Below are 17221 nucleotides of genomic sequence, written 5' to 3'. Positions count from 1 at the left end.
TAATAATTTCCTTCATTTACTGTAAATGCATTTGCTCACAGATGATGTTATTGCTCGCAGAAGTGTTATTATGGATTATGAACTCTATGTATTTGAGTTAAAAACGTCTTAATGCTGGATTTGTTTCATCTTTTGTCTTCTCCAGATGTTCACTGATGGACTGGAGTGCTGTGGATTACTTGTGGATTATTGTGATGTTTTTATCAGCTGTTTGGACTCTCATTCTGACGGCACCCATTCACTGCATCTCTCAGATGTAGCATCACATCAAACTTCAGATTCGTTTCATCATCTGCACGGACCGCATCATCACCCTTCGAATAAAGAGATGCATCGGATGAAAACCTGCGTGAAGGTGTTTCATGATGCATGATGAAGCGGTTGCCATGGAGACGTGCTCCTCTGAACAGCCAGTGAGCATTCTGAACCAAATCTGAGATGACAGGCTGGATATTTGCTCATGCTCCTCTGGGCCTGACGGATCCGCGTCTCTATTTGCCCTTCAGCACACAGAGTTACAGACCTGCTGAATCCACCACAGAAACTACTGCATTTTTGACCCACTTTCTCACTAAAGATGATGTGGCTTTTGGAGGTCTGGGTGTTCTGTCACAAGTAAAAAAATAAAAGGGTTTTAGCCTGTATTTTTGAATTTTTATATATTTATATATACACTTCTGGAAAATTTGCTCAGCAAGGCTGCATTTATTTGATCAAAAATGCAGTAAAAATTGTTAAATATCATTAGAATCTATAATAACTGTTTTCTATGTGAATCTCTGTTAAAGTGTAATGTATTTCTGTGATGTGCAGCTGTATTTTCAGCATCATTACTCCAGTCTTCAGTGTCACATGATCTTCAGAAATCATTCTAATATGATGATTTGCTGCTCAAGAAACATTTCTGATCATTATCAATGTTGAAAACAGTTGTGCTGCACAATATTTTTGTGGAAACTGTGATTCACGACCATTCAAAAGTTTGGGGTAAGTATGATTTTTTAAAGAAGTTGATACTTTTATTCATCAAGGACACATTAAATGTATCAAAAGTGAAAATAAAGACATTTATAATGTTACGAAATTACTGTTCTTCTGAACTTTCTGTTCCTCTGTGAATCCTGAAAAATAAAATGTATCACAGTTTCCACAAAAATATTAATTCTTAACAACATTTAAAACAAAAAAAAATATTTTCTTGAGCAGTAAATCATCATATTAGAATGATTTCTGAAGATCATGTGACACTGAAGACTGGAGTAATGATGCTGAAAATACAGCTGCGCATCACAGAAATAAATTACAGTTTAACAGAGATTCACATAGAAAATTGCTATCATAGATTCTAATAATATTTAACAATTTTTACTGTATTTTTGATCTAATAAATGCAGCCTTGCTGAGCAAAAAAGTCTTTAAAAACTATATATGTGTGCACACATACTGTATATATTAATTTATCCTTTCAGTTTATAGTGTAGGTTTCATAGCTTCAGTTTTCACATTTCATTTATGTTATTTTTTTATACTTGCAGTATTCAACAATAATGTTTTCATTCAGTTTTGTTTTTAATTTATTAACATTAATAAAACAGGCTGGTTCCCCCTCGTTTAATGTGCGTCTGGGAGATTTTTCCTCCTGTTTTCTGCTCCAGCGGGTGAAGAATGTGCATCTGATCTCCTCAAGGGTTTGTGAGGAATCTCTGAATCTAATGAAACAGTCAGCATTCAGCAGATCTCTAGCACACTGAGCTCTGATCTGTGAGGTGCTCAGCCTCTTCCTGTCGTGCATTAATTCTCGTTAGTGATGCAGACTCTTAAGAAGAGACCCAGAACCGCTGCTGAGCGTCTCGTTCATCCTCCTGCTCCAGTTCTGCTGTTCTGGACACAGTCAGAGTCTGTCGAGTCTCTCGTCTGACCTCAAGTCTTGCTCATTTGTTCACGGCTCTCCGGGGAATCTGTGGGATTCGCTGAAGCGCCGGAGACCTGTGTGTCACAGCAATTAAATATAACACTATGCTTTTCTCATAAAAGCAAATCTGGCAGGAAAAAATATACACTCCCAGAATGCCAAAGTCACACTGTTGATGATGTTGTGGATCAGATTTAGCATTAACATCCAAGTCTGTTTTTCAATTCTCAACATTATAAGTGACCGAAAAATGGCAACATTTACCAAAAATATGAACAGCTAACATGAAACGTTCTGTCAAAGCTACGAGCAAACGTTCTTCTTGTAACATTGATGTTTGTTCATTTAATAATGTTTTCAAAAATGGAACAGTTAATATAGAACGTTTTGCCTATTAAGTAATAGGAATATATTTTAGGATGTTCTCTAACATTCTTTTCTTACATTTAATCATTAAGCAAACATATGGCTTACAAATGAGAAAAACATTTAAATGTTATTTTCATTTATGGAAACGTTTTTTAAACAAGTAGTTAAGACAAGCGTCCAACTAAAACATTCCAGAAAAAAAAAATAGTTCCATGAATGATGCATAAATGATGTTTTTGTTCTAACATTTTGAGATTATTAAAGACCAGATAACTTTGAACAAACTTTTTTATTAATGTTACTGGAAGAACATTTGTTCATAACTTTGAGAGAACCTCGACAGAACGTTCTGAGAACATTCAAAAGTAACATTCCCATTATATTTGCAAAATCATAACAATGTGACATTCCCTTAATATTCACATAAAAATTCACATTTAAAACAATGACATTTTGAACATTCAGAGATAAAGTTTTCATAACTTAATGGGAACAGCAAAGATATTAGCGAAAATATATTTTTACATGTTTTTAGCTGGAATTTGTGTTTTTTAAATATGATTTAAGTGGCTACACTTTACAACACATAGTCTAGGATCAACGTAATGCTGATTTCAGTCGTCTAGATCAGAGAAAAACTCCCTCATGTGTATGTGCGCAAAATTTGTAACACTTATACCCCCAAAAATATGCAGGATTTTTAGAATCAGTGGCTTCCTATAAACACCTCTATGGAGGAGAACATTTATGAGCACCAGAGTTTGAGTCTCTGAGGGTTAAAAGAGAAACACAGTGTGTGTCGTTCTGCTGATTTATGAATAAGAGCATCTGCTGTGAATAAATGCATGTGTCTTCTGGTTTATTATTCTCAGTGTTTGTGCTGCAGTCAATTACATCTCACAGTCACCTGACAGACCATAAGAAAAGAGGAAAGATCTTATGCATACAGTAATCCTCCATGCATAATGCAATCCTCCTTGTGTTGCTAAAAAAAAAAAAAAAAAAAAAAAAAAACTTTTACGTAATTTGGTGTTCCTGGTCAAAAATTACCTGCCTTTTGAAAATTGCTTATAAATCTGTTGTTATGTTATATTATCACAAAGTCTAGGCTTCACTGATCCGAACTGAGTTTTTGAGTAAATAAAAAAAAAATAAAAAAATAAAAAGCATTATTTGTAGACAATTTTGGCAGTGTCACTCAAAAATAGAAAGAATTTTATAAGCAATTTTTGTAGGCCGGTCATTTTTGACTGAGAACACCACAAGTGTAATAAGATGAAAAAAAAGTATAAAAATTATAACAATTGTTGTGGAAGTTGTTATACCCTGTTTGAGCAAAGTACATAACAGCGATAACATTAAACAGAATTTCCAGGAAAAAGAAAACTCAGGTGAAAATGATTGATTAATCTGAAGTTTGCTGGGCAAGATAATATGTGTCTGGACAAAACCTGTGAGGATGCTGTAATTATTTTGGAGCAATGTGTGTGTGTGTGTGTGTGTGTGTGTGTGTGTGTGTGTGTGTGTGTGTGTGTGTGTGTGTGTGTGTGTGTTCATTCAGCTCATTCTTGTGTCCTAGAAACTCTAAATATAATCTTCACACAGATGCAGAACAGGTAAATAATTAAGAGTGGCTGAACTCTATTTAAATCTGTTTAATTGATGGAAGCGGAGCTCTGTATGCAGGAGATGATGATTATATATATATATATATATATATATTATATATATATATATATATATATAGTTGAATATATAATAGTTCATAGAAATATATTAGCTAATATAAATTAGTAAACAAAAAATTTGGCAAAACAGTATGCATTTTAATAAAGTTGTTATTAATAAAGTTGCTAGTTGCCAAGGACAGATTTCTCTTTTTCATTCACATTTTCATTTTCATGTCGTTTAACTTGATGTACTAACATAACTAAAACTGAAATAAAAAAGAATAAAAACTATGTAACATACAAAAAAACCTAATAAAAACAACACAAGCACACAATAAAATGACTAAAACCTTAACTAAAATTAAATTAAAAAATAACGTCTGAAAATAAAAACAATTCAAAATTCAAACAATTAGTATATAGCAAAAACTAATAAAAATTACAAAAACTTAATAAACAAAACTTTAACTAAAATCAAAATTAAAACTAATTCTAAAAATAAAAACTAATTCAAACAATTTATAAAAACTATATAGACATAAAAATAATAAAAATTACAAAACACAACAAATTACAAAAACATTATCTAAAATTAAAACAAAAAATGTAAAATATAAAAAGAAAACATTAAAAATTCAAATAGTTAACAAAAACTAATTTAAAAAAGACTAAAACTAAACTAAATGGAAAATAGAAAAATAGAAATTAATTAAAACAATTAATAAAAACTATAATTGTATCTAAAATAAGACATATTTATTTGTTCACTCTCACATTGCTATGTAGGATAAACAGATATAACATTTATTTATTTATTGTATTTGTTATTTATTTATTTGTGTGTTTGTTTGTTTATTGTTCTTTCTATGGGCTTAATTTCTTCAAATAAAATAAATGCCAGACATGTTTGTATTTATTTTCCAGTGCAACAAAATCTAAAACACACTGTAAGACTTGTGAAATGAAGAAATGAATCCTAATACTGTGTTTTAAATCACTGGGACACTTGAGAGACTCAAATCAAGCTCAAATCAGTCTTCATGCTGATATTCTGGATTCAGATGCTCTTCTGTGATCTACAGACACACGTGTGTGGTTAATTACAGTCAGTCACAGTCGTTTCATCATTAATGCTGCGTCACGTGATCCTTCTGAAGACGAAGGAGGATCTGTGTGGTACAGAAGCAGTTCAGTTATTCACAAGTACACAGAAGCGTTCATAATGTGCTAGAAGATCACCAGCTGATCCTACATCGACCCAGATACCGGAGAATAATGAAATCTAACTTTCTGGCCCACTTCAATATGTGAACTTAATTAAGAGGAACAGCTGTGGAGCATCGCGCCGCCAAACACATTTACAGAACACCATGTCTAGACTTTCCTGAGTCTGAGCGGAGAGATTCAAACACACAGCTTTATGATGATTATGTACTTAAAACACTGTGCTGAGGTTTCCCATACAGAAAAAAAAAATAAAATAAACATTAATACTACTACTACTACTAATAAAATTTAAAAAAATATATATTTTGTATATATTTAAAAATATATTTTAAGAATATAAATACATATTTTTGAATGCATATTTATAAGCGTATATTTCAGTCCAAGAAAATACATTCACATGTCACGTTTGAAGAAGAATCAGCAAGGAACATATTTTACAGTGTTCCAAAAATAAATAACATGCACGCATACATACATAAATAAATATCTAATTTTGATCTTTAGTAGGCTATTCAATCTATATTTGCATTTATCTTAAATATTGTAAGATTGTAAATGTATTTTCTTTTCCCTGAAATACATTTTAAAATATGTTTTGGTATATAATGGTTGAAATTAAATATATTTTTAATTTAAAAAATATATTTCATTGAGTTTCACTGTTTACAACATCTATTTAGCATATATTTTAAATATATTTTGGCCAGAGTTTTATTTTATTTTATTTTATTTTATTTTATTTAGCCTTTATCAGGGAAACATGCATGATAATGTAATAATAAATATATATATATTATATATATATATATATATATATATATATATATATATATATATATATATATAGATATATATATATATATAATAAATAAAGTTGCAGTGGACCAACACACTATTTTTAGATATATATATATATATATATATATATATATATATATATATATATCTATAAAATAGCGCAAAATGCCTTCAATTTACTCAACTAATATCCTAAATAATAACAAATTAAACTATTTAAATAAAATATAAACATCATTTTACTGTTTCTTACCTTACAATATAAGGTGATGTGGTTATTTTTACTTCCGAAAAATATGTTTTTTTTAAATACAGTATTTAAATTGTCTAATATAATTTCATTTTTCACAGTATATGGTCAAAATTAATACTGAAATAAAAATTCATAAAAACTATATAGACGTGTTAACGTATTTTTATAGTACAAAAAGACTTTAAAATGAAAATGAAAATTGAAAACATAAAAACAAAAAGTAATTCAATCAATTTATAAAAACTAAAAGGGAAATAAAAACTGAAATAAAAATAATAAAAACCATATAGACATATTTAAAAAAAAAAGACAAAAACATAATACAATTATAATATGATAAAAACTTTAACTAAAATTAAAATTAAATTGGAAAACATAAAAATAAAAATTCTAACTAACTTAAACAATTTATAAAAATCATAATAGTATCGCATACTAAAATAACACTACTTTAGAAGAGAAAAAATCTCCATTTGCACAGCTGTCTAGAAGAAATATATTAAACATATTTAATTTGTGATTTTTTTTTTTATGGGTCTTTTTTATATAAAATAATGACAGACATGTAAATTACAGTTAAGCTTTTTTTTTTTTTTTTTTTTTGTAGCATGTTTACATCGTCTCTCTGTTGAAATGCTGGGATGTGTTTGTTTTCAGTGCAGCTTGACTTCAGCTGTTCTGCAGTCTCTTGGCTCGTTACTGCATCATTAATTGTTTTGGCAGCAGCAGCAGCGTCTGATGAAGGTCACAGAGACACTGAATATGAAATGAGAAAAAGACAGGGACATTAAATATGCGCTGATGAGCAGAGACAGAGACAGAGACACGTCCAGTGAGCAGAGAGAAGCGTTTGGGATTACAGATGTTCTCTCCGGAGAGTGTTTTGAGGGTTAAATATTTATTTAAATGCACAGGCCTGGTTTTCATGAACTGAAGTCATTGACTATGACAGGTGACTCAGTTCCCAACACACTGGACCATTGGAGAGTCTGGACTCAGAGTCCATATAAAGCCAGCTTTGTCAAACTAAACTATTCAACAAGCCACCGCTGTTTAGAATCACATTCAAATTAAAACATTATTCCGAAATGACAGTGATTCAGCTACAGTGAGTGTATTAACCTCCGACGCGATAAATCGCACAGATGATGAAAGTGAAAGTGATGTGACACACAGCCAAGTATGGTAACCCATACTCAGAATTGGTGCTCTGCATTTAACCCATCCAAAGTGAACATACACACCGTGAACACACACCCAGGGGGGGGTATCATTTATGCTGCGGTGTCCGGGGAGCAGTTGGGGGTTTGGTGCCTTGCTCAAGGGCACCTCAGTCGTGGTGTTGCCGGGCTGAGACTCGAACCCACAACCTTAGGGTTAAGAGTCAAACTCCTAAGTAGGTGGCAAAACGTGACTGCCTTTTATTTGAGACGTGATTCGTTTTTTCAACCGATTCGTTTAAACACGCAGAGTCATTCAGAAAGGAACCATATAAAGTCTTTATGAACGAGTCATTGAATCATTCACTCAGACGATTCGTTCAAACACACGGAGTCATTCAGAAACTAACAACGTCAAGTTTTTTTATGAGCGAGTCATTGAATCATTTACTTAACCGATTCGTTCAAACAAGCGGAGTAATTCAGAAACTAACCATGTGAAGTATTTATGAACGAGTCATTGAATCATTCACTCAGATGATTCGTTCAAACACATGGAGTCATTCAGAAACTAACCGCACGAAGTCTTTATGAACGAGTCATTGAAACATTCACTCAAATGAAAAGTGAATTTGTTTAAATTGACATATTTGTTTCTACGCAAAAAATTTCAAATAGGCTAAATCATCTTTTCCCCAGATATCATTATAATGTTTTTTTTCGGTAGGCTAATTGAGTCTGACATACTAACTACCTCAAAAATGGCGTAAGCTAAACTCTTTACATTAACTTTTAATTTATATTTTGACATTTTTTTCCATATTTTGATTCACATACCATATGCATTTTGTTTATCACATTTTTAAATAGACTGAAGAAAAGACAGAAAAGATAGGACTTTTTTTCTTGTTGTTATTTGTTACCTTGTGGGATGTTGTTGCTAAGGTTGGGTATATGCTATATGGTACTGGGTGGTTACCAGGGTGTTGCAATGCAGTTGCTAAGGTTTTCTAAATGTTGATTCTGTATTTGGTTGCTGGGATGTTGTGGGTGGTTGCCAGGGTGTTGCTATGTGGTTGCTAAGGTTTTCTGAATGTTGCTATATGGTTGTTTTGGGTGGTTGCCAGGGTGTTGCCATGCGGTTGCTAAGGGTTTCTAAATGTTGATTCTGTATTTGGTTGCTGAGATGTTGTAGGTGGTTGCCAGGGTGTTGCCATGCGGTTGCTGAGGTTTATTTGAGTACTGATACTATATATGGTTGCTTGGATGTTCTGGTGGTTATTATTTATTACTTTGTAAGGCTATATTATTTAAATAGAGAAATTAGTTAATTCAGTAACCTGCAACTTTGTGGATGGTGATCCTGCCTGAAAAATATCATAATATGATATTTCTGCCATATATGCCACATTTCCAGTAATAAAAGACACCCAATATCGCCATAATTTTGAACATATTTTTCTTGATTTCGTTTTTGATCATTCAAACGTTTTGATATAAAATTGATCTTTCTTAATAAAATTTTTAATTTTGGGGACGATAACTAGACGCCACTCGAATGACACAAACAGCGTAGTGAGATCAAGTGTCAACAATGTAGCGACCTCTTGTTATGCAGTATGCAGTTTGCAGTGAGTAGTACGCAGTACGCAGTGCGCGACCCGCTGCTCTGGCCGCTGGGCGTGGCCACACAATGAACGCGAGCTTGCTCTCCTCAGCATCAGTGCTGGAGATGACAGAGAGCCACACACATGGGCGAGAGTGATGGAGAGGAGCTCTGTCTGATGGACAAACACAGTGTCGGTGAGCACATCTAAACCTTCCTTTGACTTTAGACAAACACTTGTTTAATCATCCTAATGTCGCTGTCTGAGAGGAAATCCATTATCGCGTTAAAGGCTTTCGTGCGCGTTTAAATGGAAATCAGTGAGACACAAACGGAGAATAAATGGTGTGATAATGTCTAAAGTGATGAATGTGATTGTTACATTGCTTCATATTGACAGAATGATTGACATAATATTTCATTGTGGCATTGGAAACTCATAGAGTCCTGTTACAATTTTCCAGACATAATTTTTAACATATTTTATGATTTTGCACGTGTTGCTTTTCATCTCTGCGCGCATTTGTGCATGATTTACTCTTTTAGCTGAATCTCTTCAAAAACGTTAGAAAGACCGATTAATGTACAGTAAATCAACAAATACACTTTCCTACAATCTCATTTCAGCAGTTTTGCAAAGCAAAGTGAACACTGACCTGAATATGAACATTTTGAACCTTTAACTGATCCGAAAGATCTACAACCTCTTGAAATAATTACAGTAAATGACGAGTACTCATTGTAAAGTTATTATTATCATGGTTTTAAGCTCAACAGAAGAAAAATGAAATGGAAATCTCTCAAGGTGACCTTAAAGTTACCCACTAGTAGATTAACAGGTGATGTTTAAGGTGATGTTTGAGCTGCAAAAACTTGAGTTTTCATCATGTAATCTGTAATCAGTCATGCACTACTTTTTAAAAGTAATCTATCCTGTTCTGTGCAGCACTAGAGCAGAAAAGATGAGCAAAAATCCAAATTCTGTCATGATTTCCTCGCCCTCATGAGCTGTTTTTGATCTGAACGATTCCTGTGGTGGAATAAGGTTGTGTGAACTATATCCGCACATCTCTAAGTGCATGTCAGATGTGTTGAAGTCTGAGATGTTTGACGTTTTCTCTGAGCTCAGAGGGTGGGAGGTGAAGTGAAGAACATCTAAACATGCCTGGCCTCGTAACAGGGTTGTGGGATTGTTTGGTTTGTTTGGCGCTGGCATTAAAGCCTGTAGGGTGGAGCGTGTGGGAGTGTGTGCCCACCGTTCTGCCGCCTATAAACACAGAGACGAGCTTGTGACAAGAAGGAGATCAGGACACAGACCAGCGGAGACAGAGCAGGTGCCTGTTTCATAACTGTTTGCTGATCAATATATTCAATCTTTTCATATTTTAAGACAAGCACTGGGTTTGTTTTTTCTCAGTCCAGACTCCAGGACTTAAGGATGTAAATCCACAGATATGTACTAAAACTCCAGTGCATGCGGCTGCTGGAGTGTGAGCTGGTTTCATCCACTTCAGCTGCAGAGAGTTTATGCTTCATGTCACTTTGATTTCCTGACAGTAATGTGTGTCCATGCAAGGGTGTTGCTATGCTGTTGCTAGGATACACCGGGTGGTTGCTATGATTTTCTGAGTGGGTTTAAACACATCGCTATGCTGTTGCTTTGGTGTTATAGGTGGTTGCTAGGGTGTTGTTATGCAGTTGTTAAGGTGTTCTGAATGTTGCTACTGTATATGGTTGTTGGGATGTTCTGAGTGGTTGCCAGGGTGTTGCTATGCAGTTGTTATGGTGTTCTGAGTGTTGCTACTGTATGTGGTTGTTGGGATGTTCTGGGTGGTTGTTGGGGTGTTTCTATACGGTTGCTAAGGTGTTCTGAGGTGTTGTTACTGTAAATGCTTGCTAGTATATTCTGGTGGTTGCTAGGGTGTTGTTATGCAGTTGTTAAGGTCTTCTGAATGTTGCTACTGTATGTGGTTGTTGGGATGTTCTGGGGGTGTTTGTTGGGTGTGTTCTATAACGGTTGCTAAGGTGTTCTGAGTGTTGTTACTGTAAATGCTTGCTAGTATATTCTGGTGGTTGCTAGGGTGTTGTTATGCAGTTGTTATGGTGTTCTGAGTGTTGCAACTGTATGTGGTTGTTGGGGTGTTTCTATACGGTTGCTAAGGTGTTCTGAGTGTTGTTACTGTAAATGCTTGCTAGTATATTCTGGTGGTTGCTAGGGTGTTGTTATGCAGTTGTTAAGGTGTTCTGAATGTTGCTACTGTATATGGGTTGTTGGGAATGTTCTGAGTGGTTGCCAGGGTGTTGCTATGCAGTTGTTATGGTGTTCTGAGTGTTGCTACTGTATGTGGTTGTTGGGGTGTTGCTATACAGTTGCTAAGGTGTTCTGAGTGTTGTTACTGTAAATGCTTGCTAATATATTCTGGTGGTTGCCAGGGTGTTGTTATGCAGTTGTTTAGGTGTTCTGAGTGTTGCTACTGTATATGGTTGTTGGGATGTTCTGAGTGGTTGCCAGGGTGTTGCTATGCAGTTGTTATGGTGTTCTGAGTGTTGCTACTGTATATGGTTGTTGGGGTGTTCTAAATGGTTGCCAGGGTGTTGCTATGCAGTTGTTAAGGTGTTCTGAGTGTTGCTACTGTATGTGGTTGTTGGGATGTCCTGGTTGGTTGTTAGGGTGTTGCTATACAGTTGCTAAGGTGTTCTGAGTGTTGTTACTGTAAATGCTTGCTAGTATATTCTGGTGGTTGCTAGGGTGTTGTTATGCAGTTGTTAAGGTGTTCTGAATGTTGCTACTGTATATGGTTGTTGGGATGTTCTGAGTGGTTGCCAGGGTGTTGCTATGCAGTTGTTATGGTGTTCTGAGTGTTGCTACTGTATGTGGTTGTTGGGATGTTCTGGGTGGTTGTTGGGGTGTTTCTATACGGTTGCTAAGGTGTTCTGAGTGTTGTTACTGTAAATGCTTGCTAGTATATTCTGGTGGTTGCTAGGGTGTTGTTATGCAGTTGTTAAGGTCTTCTGAATGTTGCTACTGTATGTGGTTGTTGGGATGTTCTGGGTGGTTGTTGGGGTGTTTCTATACGGTTGCTAAGGTGTTCTGAGTGTTGTTACTGTAAATGCTTGCCAGTATATTCTGGTGGTTGCTAGGGTGTTGTTATGCAGTTGTTATGGTGTTCTGAGTGTTGCAACTGTATGTGGTTGTTGGGATGTTCTGGGTGGTTGTTGGGGTGTTTCAATGCTGTTGCTAAGGTGTTCTGAGTGTTGTTACTGTAAATGCTTGCTAGTATATTCTGGTGGTTGCTAGGGTGTTGTTATGCAGTTGTTAAGGTCTTCTGAATGTTGCTACTGTATATGGTTGTTGGGATGTTCTGAGTGGTTGCCAGGGTGTTGCTATGCAGTTGTTATGGTGTTCTGAGTGTTGCTACTGTATGTGGTTGTTGGGGTGTTGCTATACAGTTGCTAAGGTGTTCTGAGTGTTGTTACTGTAAATGCTTGCTAATATATTCTGGTGGTTGATAGGGTGTTGTTATGCAGTTGTTTAGGTGTTCTGAGTGTTGCTACTGTATATGGTTGTTGGGGTGTTCTGGATGGTTGCCAGGGTGTTGCTACGCAGTTGTTAAGGTGTTCTGAGTGTTGCTACTGTATATGGTTGTTGGGGTGTTCTGGGTGGTTACCAGTGTGTTGCTATGCAGTTGTTAATGTCTTCTGAGTCTTGTTACTGTATATGGTTATTGAAATGTTCTGGTGGTTACTGGTTACCAGGGCGTTTCTTTGCAGTTGTTAAGGTGCTCTGTGTGTTTCTACTGTATATGGTTGTTGAGATGTTCTGGTGGTTCATTATGCAGTTTTATAATGTAGTTCTCCATATTTAATGTGGCTGATTTGGTTTTAATTTCCTGCAGGTTGTTGTCTTTATATTATTGTCATTTTGCTACAGTGTGGACATGTTGAAAGCGTCTGTGAAGCGTCACGACCCCAGTCGGCCCTCATTGACGTTCTCTGAAGGGGGTCTGACTCACGTCTGTCATTCGTAGACGCTGACATTTCCACCGGCCGTGTGTCATGACGGCTTTACTGAAGACTTTTCATGCCGTGAATTATTCATGCAAGCATCACTGTACTCACGCATAATTCTGAGGGATTAGGCGAATTTAAATCCTGCTGGCAAAGGTGAATTATACATTAGTCAGTGCAATTAGGCAATGTCATCTGCATCTGTAATTGATTATTTGATTGGAATATGTAAGCAGGTTCGTCAAGCGGTGCATGTGAAATCTAAGAATTTACAGATGATGTTTAATTAAAATGGGATGAATTTTTACAGTGTGGTTTCTGGTAATGCTATCAGCCGAGATACTAGAGATAAACAGATGAAATCCAATGAAATCTGCCTCAGGCTGTCAGGAACTCATGTTATATCTGTAATTTCAGATGGTGAGTGTTTTTCATACCCATCTGTCTGTATGAAGCATCTGCTTCCATCACTGATGATCACTGACTGGAATCATCTGAATATGACAAACAAATGTCTTCTTAAAAACAGATGCAGTGTTAATAAAAGATCTTAATTAAAAACGCAACATGTTGAGCAAAAGTAGGTCAGCTTTGCTTTATAATGGAAAGCTGTGCTGGCTCTTTTACAGAATACAGGACTATTAAATGAATGTGGAAAGCAGCTTATATCATATGATGAGAACTGATTGAGTTCATATTGCAGACTCTTGTGAGCACAGTTTGAGGCACTGTTGAGATCTCATCTGAAACTCTAGAGGAGACACACGTGAAAATACTGGGGTCTTTTTCATCACACTTTTCTCTCCATTGAATCTCATTGCTGTGTAGCGGAAACTACTGAAATATTAACACTGCAAAATGGATTTTCTTACTTAGTATTTTTGTCCTGTTTTTTTTTTTTTTTGGTACAAGTATCTAAAAATTCTTAATTCAAGAACAGGGTTATTATTGTTAACCAAATGTAAAATGAAAACCTTAAAAAATGTATTCTGATTACTCGAAATAAAATAAAACAATAACTAAAATAAATGAAATGTTAAAAAAATAAATATATATATATATATATAGTCTTATTTTTGTTAACTTATTGTTCAGTTTAAGTTAAAGTACTAAAATAAACTAAAACTTAATAAAAAATAAATCAGTCATATGTAAAAAATAATAATAATTACAGAAACACACCAGAAAAATAACTAAAACATACTAAAATTAAAATAAGAATAGAAAAGTAAAATCTTACTCAAAATATTAATAAAAATATAATAGTATATCAATGATACTAAAATAACACTGATTAAGATGCATTTTACTTGAGATGCACAATGACTTTTAGTTAAAAGTCATAAATGAAAATGCATAAAAAAAGAAAAAACAATCTGTCAGTGGGGTCAGAGAAATTATCTTGTTTTGTTTTTGAATGAACTTAATCTTTTTGACCCCACTAAAGATTTTTTTTTCTTTTCTAACAATGAACTTATTTCATTTTGATAAATATTTCCAAAAAAACAAACAAACGAACAAACAAAACAAAAAGTCATTGAAGTAAATGTATCTTAATCAGTGTTATTTTAGATATTTGTAGTGGAAAATCCTCACTAGTGATTCTAGATGAGTTATTCAATGATGTTTTGTTTGTGTATGATGTGTATTCTTCTTTCTGTCCCGCCCACAGGATGATTGACAGCCTCGTGACCCAATAGACAGGATGATCGCTACCGGCGGGCTGCTGAGGATTTCCCGGCGCCAGGACTCGCTGCGAACCAAGAACCGCGCGGAGAACAAGAAGAAGCGGAAAGCCACGAAGAAGCGGAAGAACGACGTGGTGGTGGTGAAGGGCAAAGTGAAGCTGTGCTCCGTCTCTGGGCTGGTGGCAGCGCTGGGGGTTTTCATCCTGATGATCGGCGTCACCATGGCCGTACTGGGATACTGGCCCAGAGAGAGAAACGAGAAATTCATCGGACCCGTGCGACGAATAAAAGAGGGCAACCTCACAAGCAATAACGAGTTAGTGAAGTCAAACGAGCTGGACGGCGCAGACACCTCGTCAGGCTTCTTCAAAAGCCTGATTGTGAGTTATTTATACTCGGACAACCTCAAAGTCTTCGGACCGTTAGTGATGGGCATCGGGATTTTCCTCTTCATCTGCGCCAACGCGGTTCTCCACGAGGATCGCGATAAGAAAACCAAAATCATCAACCTGCGAGACATTTACTCCACAGTCATCGATATTCACAGTATGCGCTCCAAAGACTGCGTCCCGTTCAACGGCCTCATCAGCTACATGCAGTTGAAGAGCGACAAACCCACGTCTCCACGAAACTACAGACAGCCATCGTGTGCGAGAAAACACAGCTTGTTTGCGAAGCGCCAGTCGTTCGCCGACACGATCTACAGCATCCAGCAAGGAGCCGAGGGTCCGCGCGAGTGGGAGACGCGCTCCATCGTCACCTCCTCGCTCAATGCCTTCACGCTCCCCGTCATCAAACTCAACAACTGCGACATGCAGGAGAACGAACCTCCGCGGCGTAAGAGTTGTGGCGCGGCCGTGGAGACCAAAGCAGAGGTCTCAAGGACGCGGATGTCACTTTCACAGGATTCAAAGCTCAACATGGCGCAGCTGCAGGTCGCGGGGTCGCACCTGTCTCTGAACGCGCTGAAGGAGGATCCGGGCGCCAGGTGTTTGGACGAGAGCTCGCGCAGGTTCAGCTGTCCCAGACTGGAGAGATCGGGCAGTAAGGGCTACATTAAACTGGCCGATCTGGGAGGAGATTCGTTCGAGACGCCCGACGCGGGGCGAGAGGAGAAAACTCAGACACGTTTGCAAAAACTCACTGCGTCATTGTCACATTTGTAAAAGATGATTGCGATAAACTCAACCCCCAAAAACACTTTTAACCCTGTTAAGCCTGACTTAATAAAGCAATAAGCCCCAAGAAGCCGTGGTTTACAGTGAATTTATAACAGCTGAGGGGCGTTGTTAGGTACGATGTAATAGCAGCTTTTATAAATTCACTGTAAACCACGGCTTCACGGGGCTTATTGCTTTTTTACAACGGATATTCCATATACGTAGTAAGGTTTCACAAAATAAAACAGAGCAAATAAAGTGTAGTGATATTAATAAAAACAGTATTCTTCCACCAAACAAAGTAGTTCCTCAGAAACAGTTGTAATTGCAACAAACTGGTTGCCGAGCAACACACAGAAGTAAACAAAGGTGTGTGTTACTTTGTAGAGTAATTTACAACAGCTTCAAACGCGGCTCAACCAATCAGAATCAAGGACCGGAACTATCTGTTTTATAATAGTCCTTATTGAACCTTTAGAAAAGAAATTGTTTGCATATGCGTTTATGTTTTGTATCATCAAGCTTTTATCGCTCATATGAAGCTCATTTTTACTCAAACTGAGCAAAAATATATATTTGCTGCAGATGCTGGTATTTATTTGTGACCCTGGAGCACAAAACCAGTCATAAGGGTCAATGTTTTGAAATTGAGATTTCTACATCATCTGAAGCTGAATAAATAATCTCTCCATTGATGTATGGTTTGTTAGGAGAACAATATTTGTCTGAGATACAACTATTTGAAAATCTGGAATCTGAGGGAGCAAAAAAATCTAAATATTGAGAAAATCATCTTTAAAGTTGTTCAGATGAAGTTCTTAGCAATTCATATTACTAATCAAAAATTAAGTTTTGATATATTTACGGTAGGAAATTTATAAATCATCTTAATGGAACATGATCTTTACTTAATATCCTTATGATTTTTGGCATAAAAGAAAAATAATTTTGACCCATACAAGGTTTTTTTTTTTTTTTTTTTGGCTATTGCTACAAATATATCTGTGCTACTTATGACTGCTTCTGTGCTGCAGGGACACATATGATGAGATTCTGCTGCTTGTGATGTAAATCAATTCTAACAGTGCAGCAGATCCTGACATAAACTGATCTAAATATGAGTCTGTGCTCTATATCTCCAGTAGTGTCTCAGTAAGGTGAGATGTAAATGATCCAAACATATAATGCAGTGATGGAGAGATGAAGAAATAAAGGCTCCTCAGAAGATGTGAGATGTTCTGGAGGCTTGTGAAGATCATTCCTCCGCTGAGGAACAGTGAAAGTAAAGCTTCTGGAAACAAACGCTCCTCAAAAGATCCTGATGATCAGATTTGAGACTCTAAAACATGATTGATGGAGAATCAAGT

General features: G+C 36.0%; 1 protein-coding gene across 1 annotated transcript; it reads left to right on the top strand.

Annotated features, from left to right (window-relative positions):
• Positions 1-9061: 9061 nt before the first annotated feature.
• On the top strand, positions 9062-16023 carry LOC109102064 (transmembrane protein 200C). Its single transcript, XM_019115384.2, has 2 exons — positions 9062-9195; positions 14679-16023. The coding sequence occupies exon 2, from the start codon at positions 14712-14714 to the stop codon at positions 15858-15860; it is 1149 nt and encodes a 382-aa protein (XP_018970929.1). The 5' UTR covers positions 9062-9195; positions 14679-14711; the 3' UTR covers positions 15861-16023.
• Positions 16024-17221: the final 1198 nt, after the last annotated feature.

This window comes from Cyprinus carpio, chromosome A2 (assembly GCF_018340385.1).
Source record: "Cyprinus carpio isolate SPL01 chromosome A2, ASM1834038v1, whole genome shotgun sequence".
NCBI lineage: Eukaryota > Metazoa > Chordata > Actinopteri > Cypriniformes > Cyprinidae > Cyprinus > Cyprinus carpio.
Note: the sequence above shows the minus strand (reverse complement) of the source record. Positions and strands in the feature narration are given on the sequence as shown.

Excerpts from the sequence above, each read along its gene's own strand:
- LOC109102064 (XM_019115384.2), top strand. The coding sequence starts at position 14,712 with ATGATCGCTACCGGCGGGCTGCTGAGGATTTCCCGGCGCCAGGACTCG.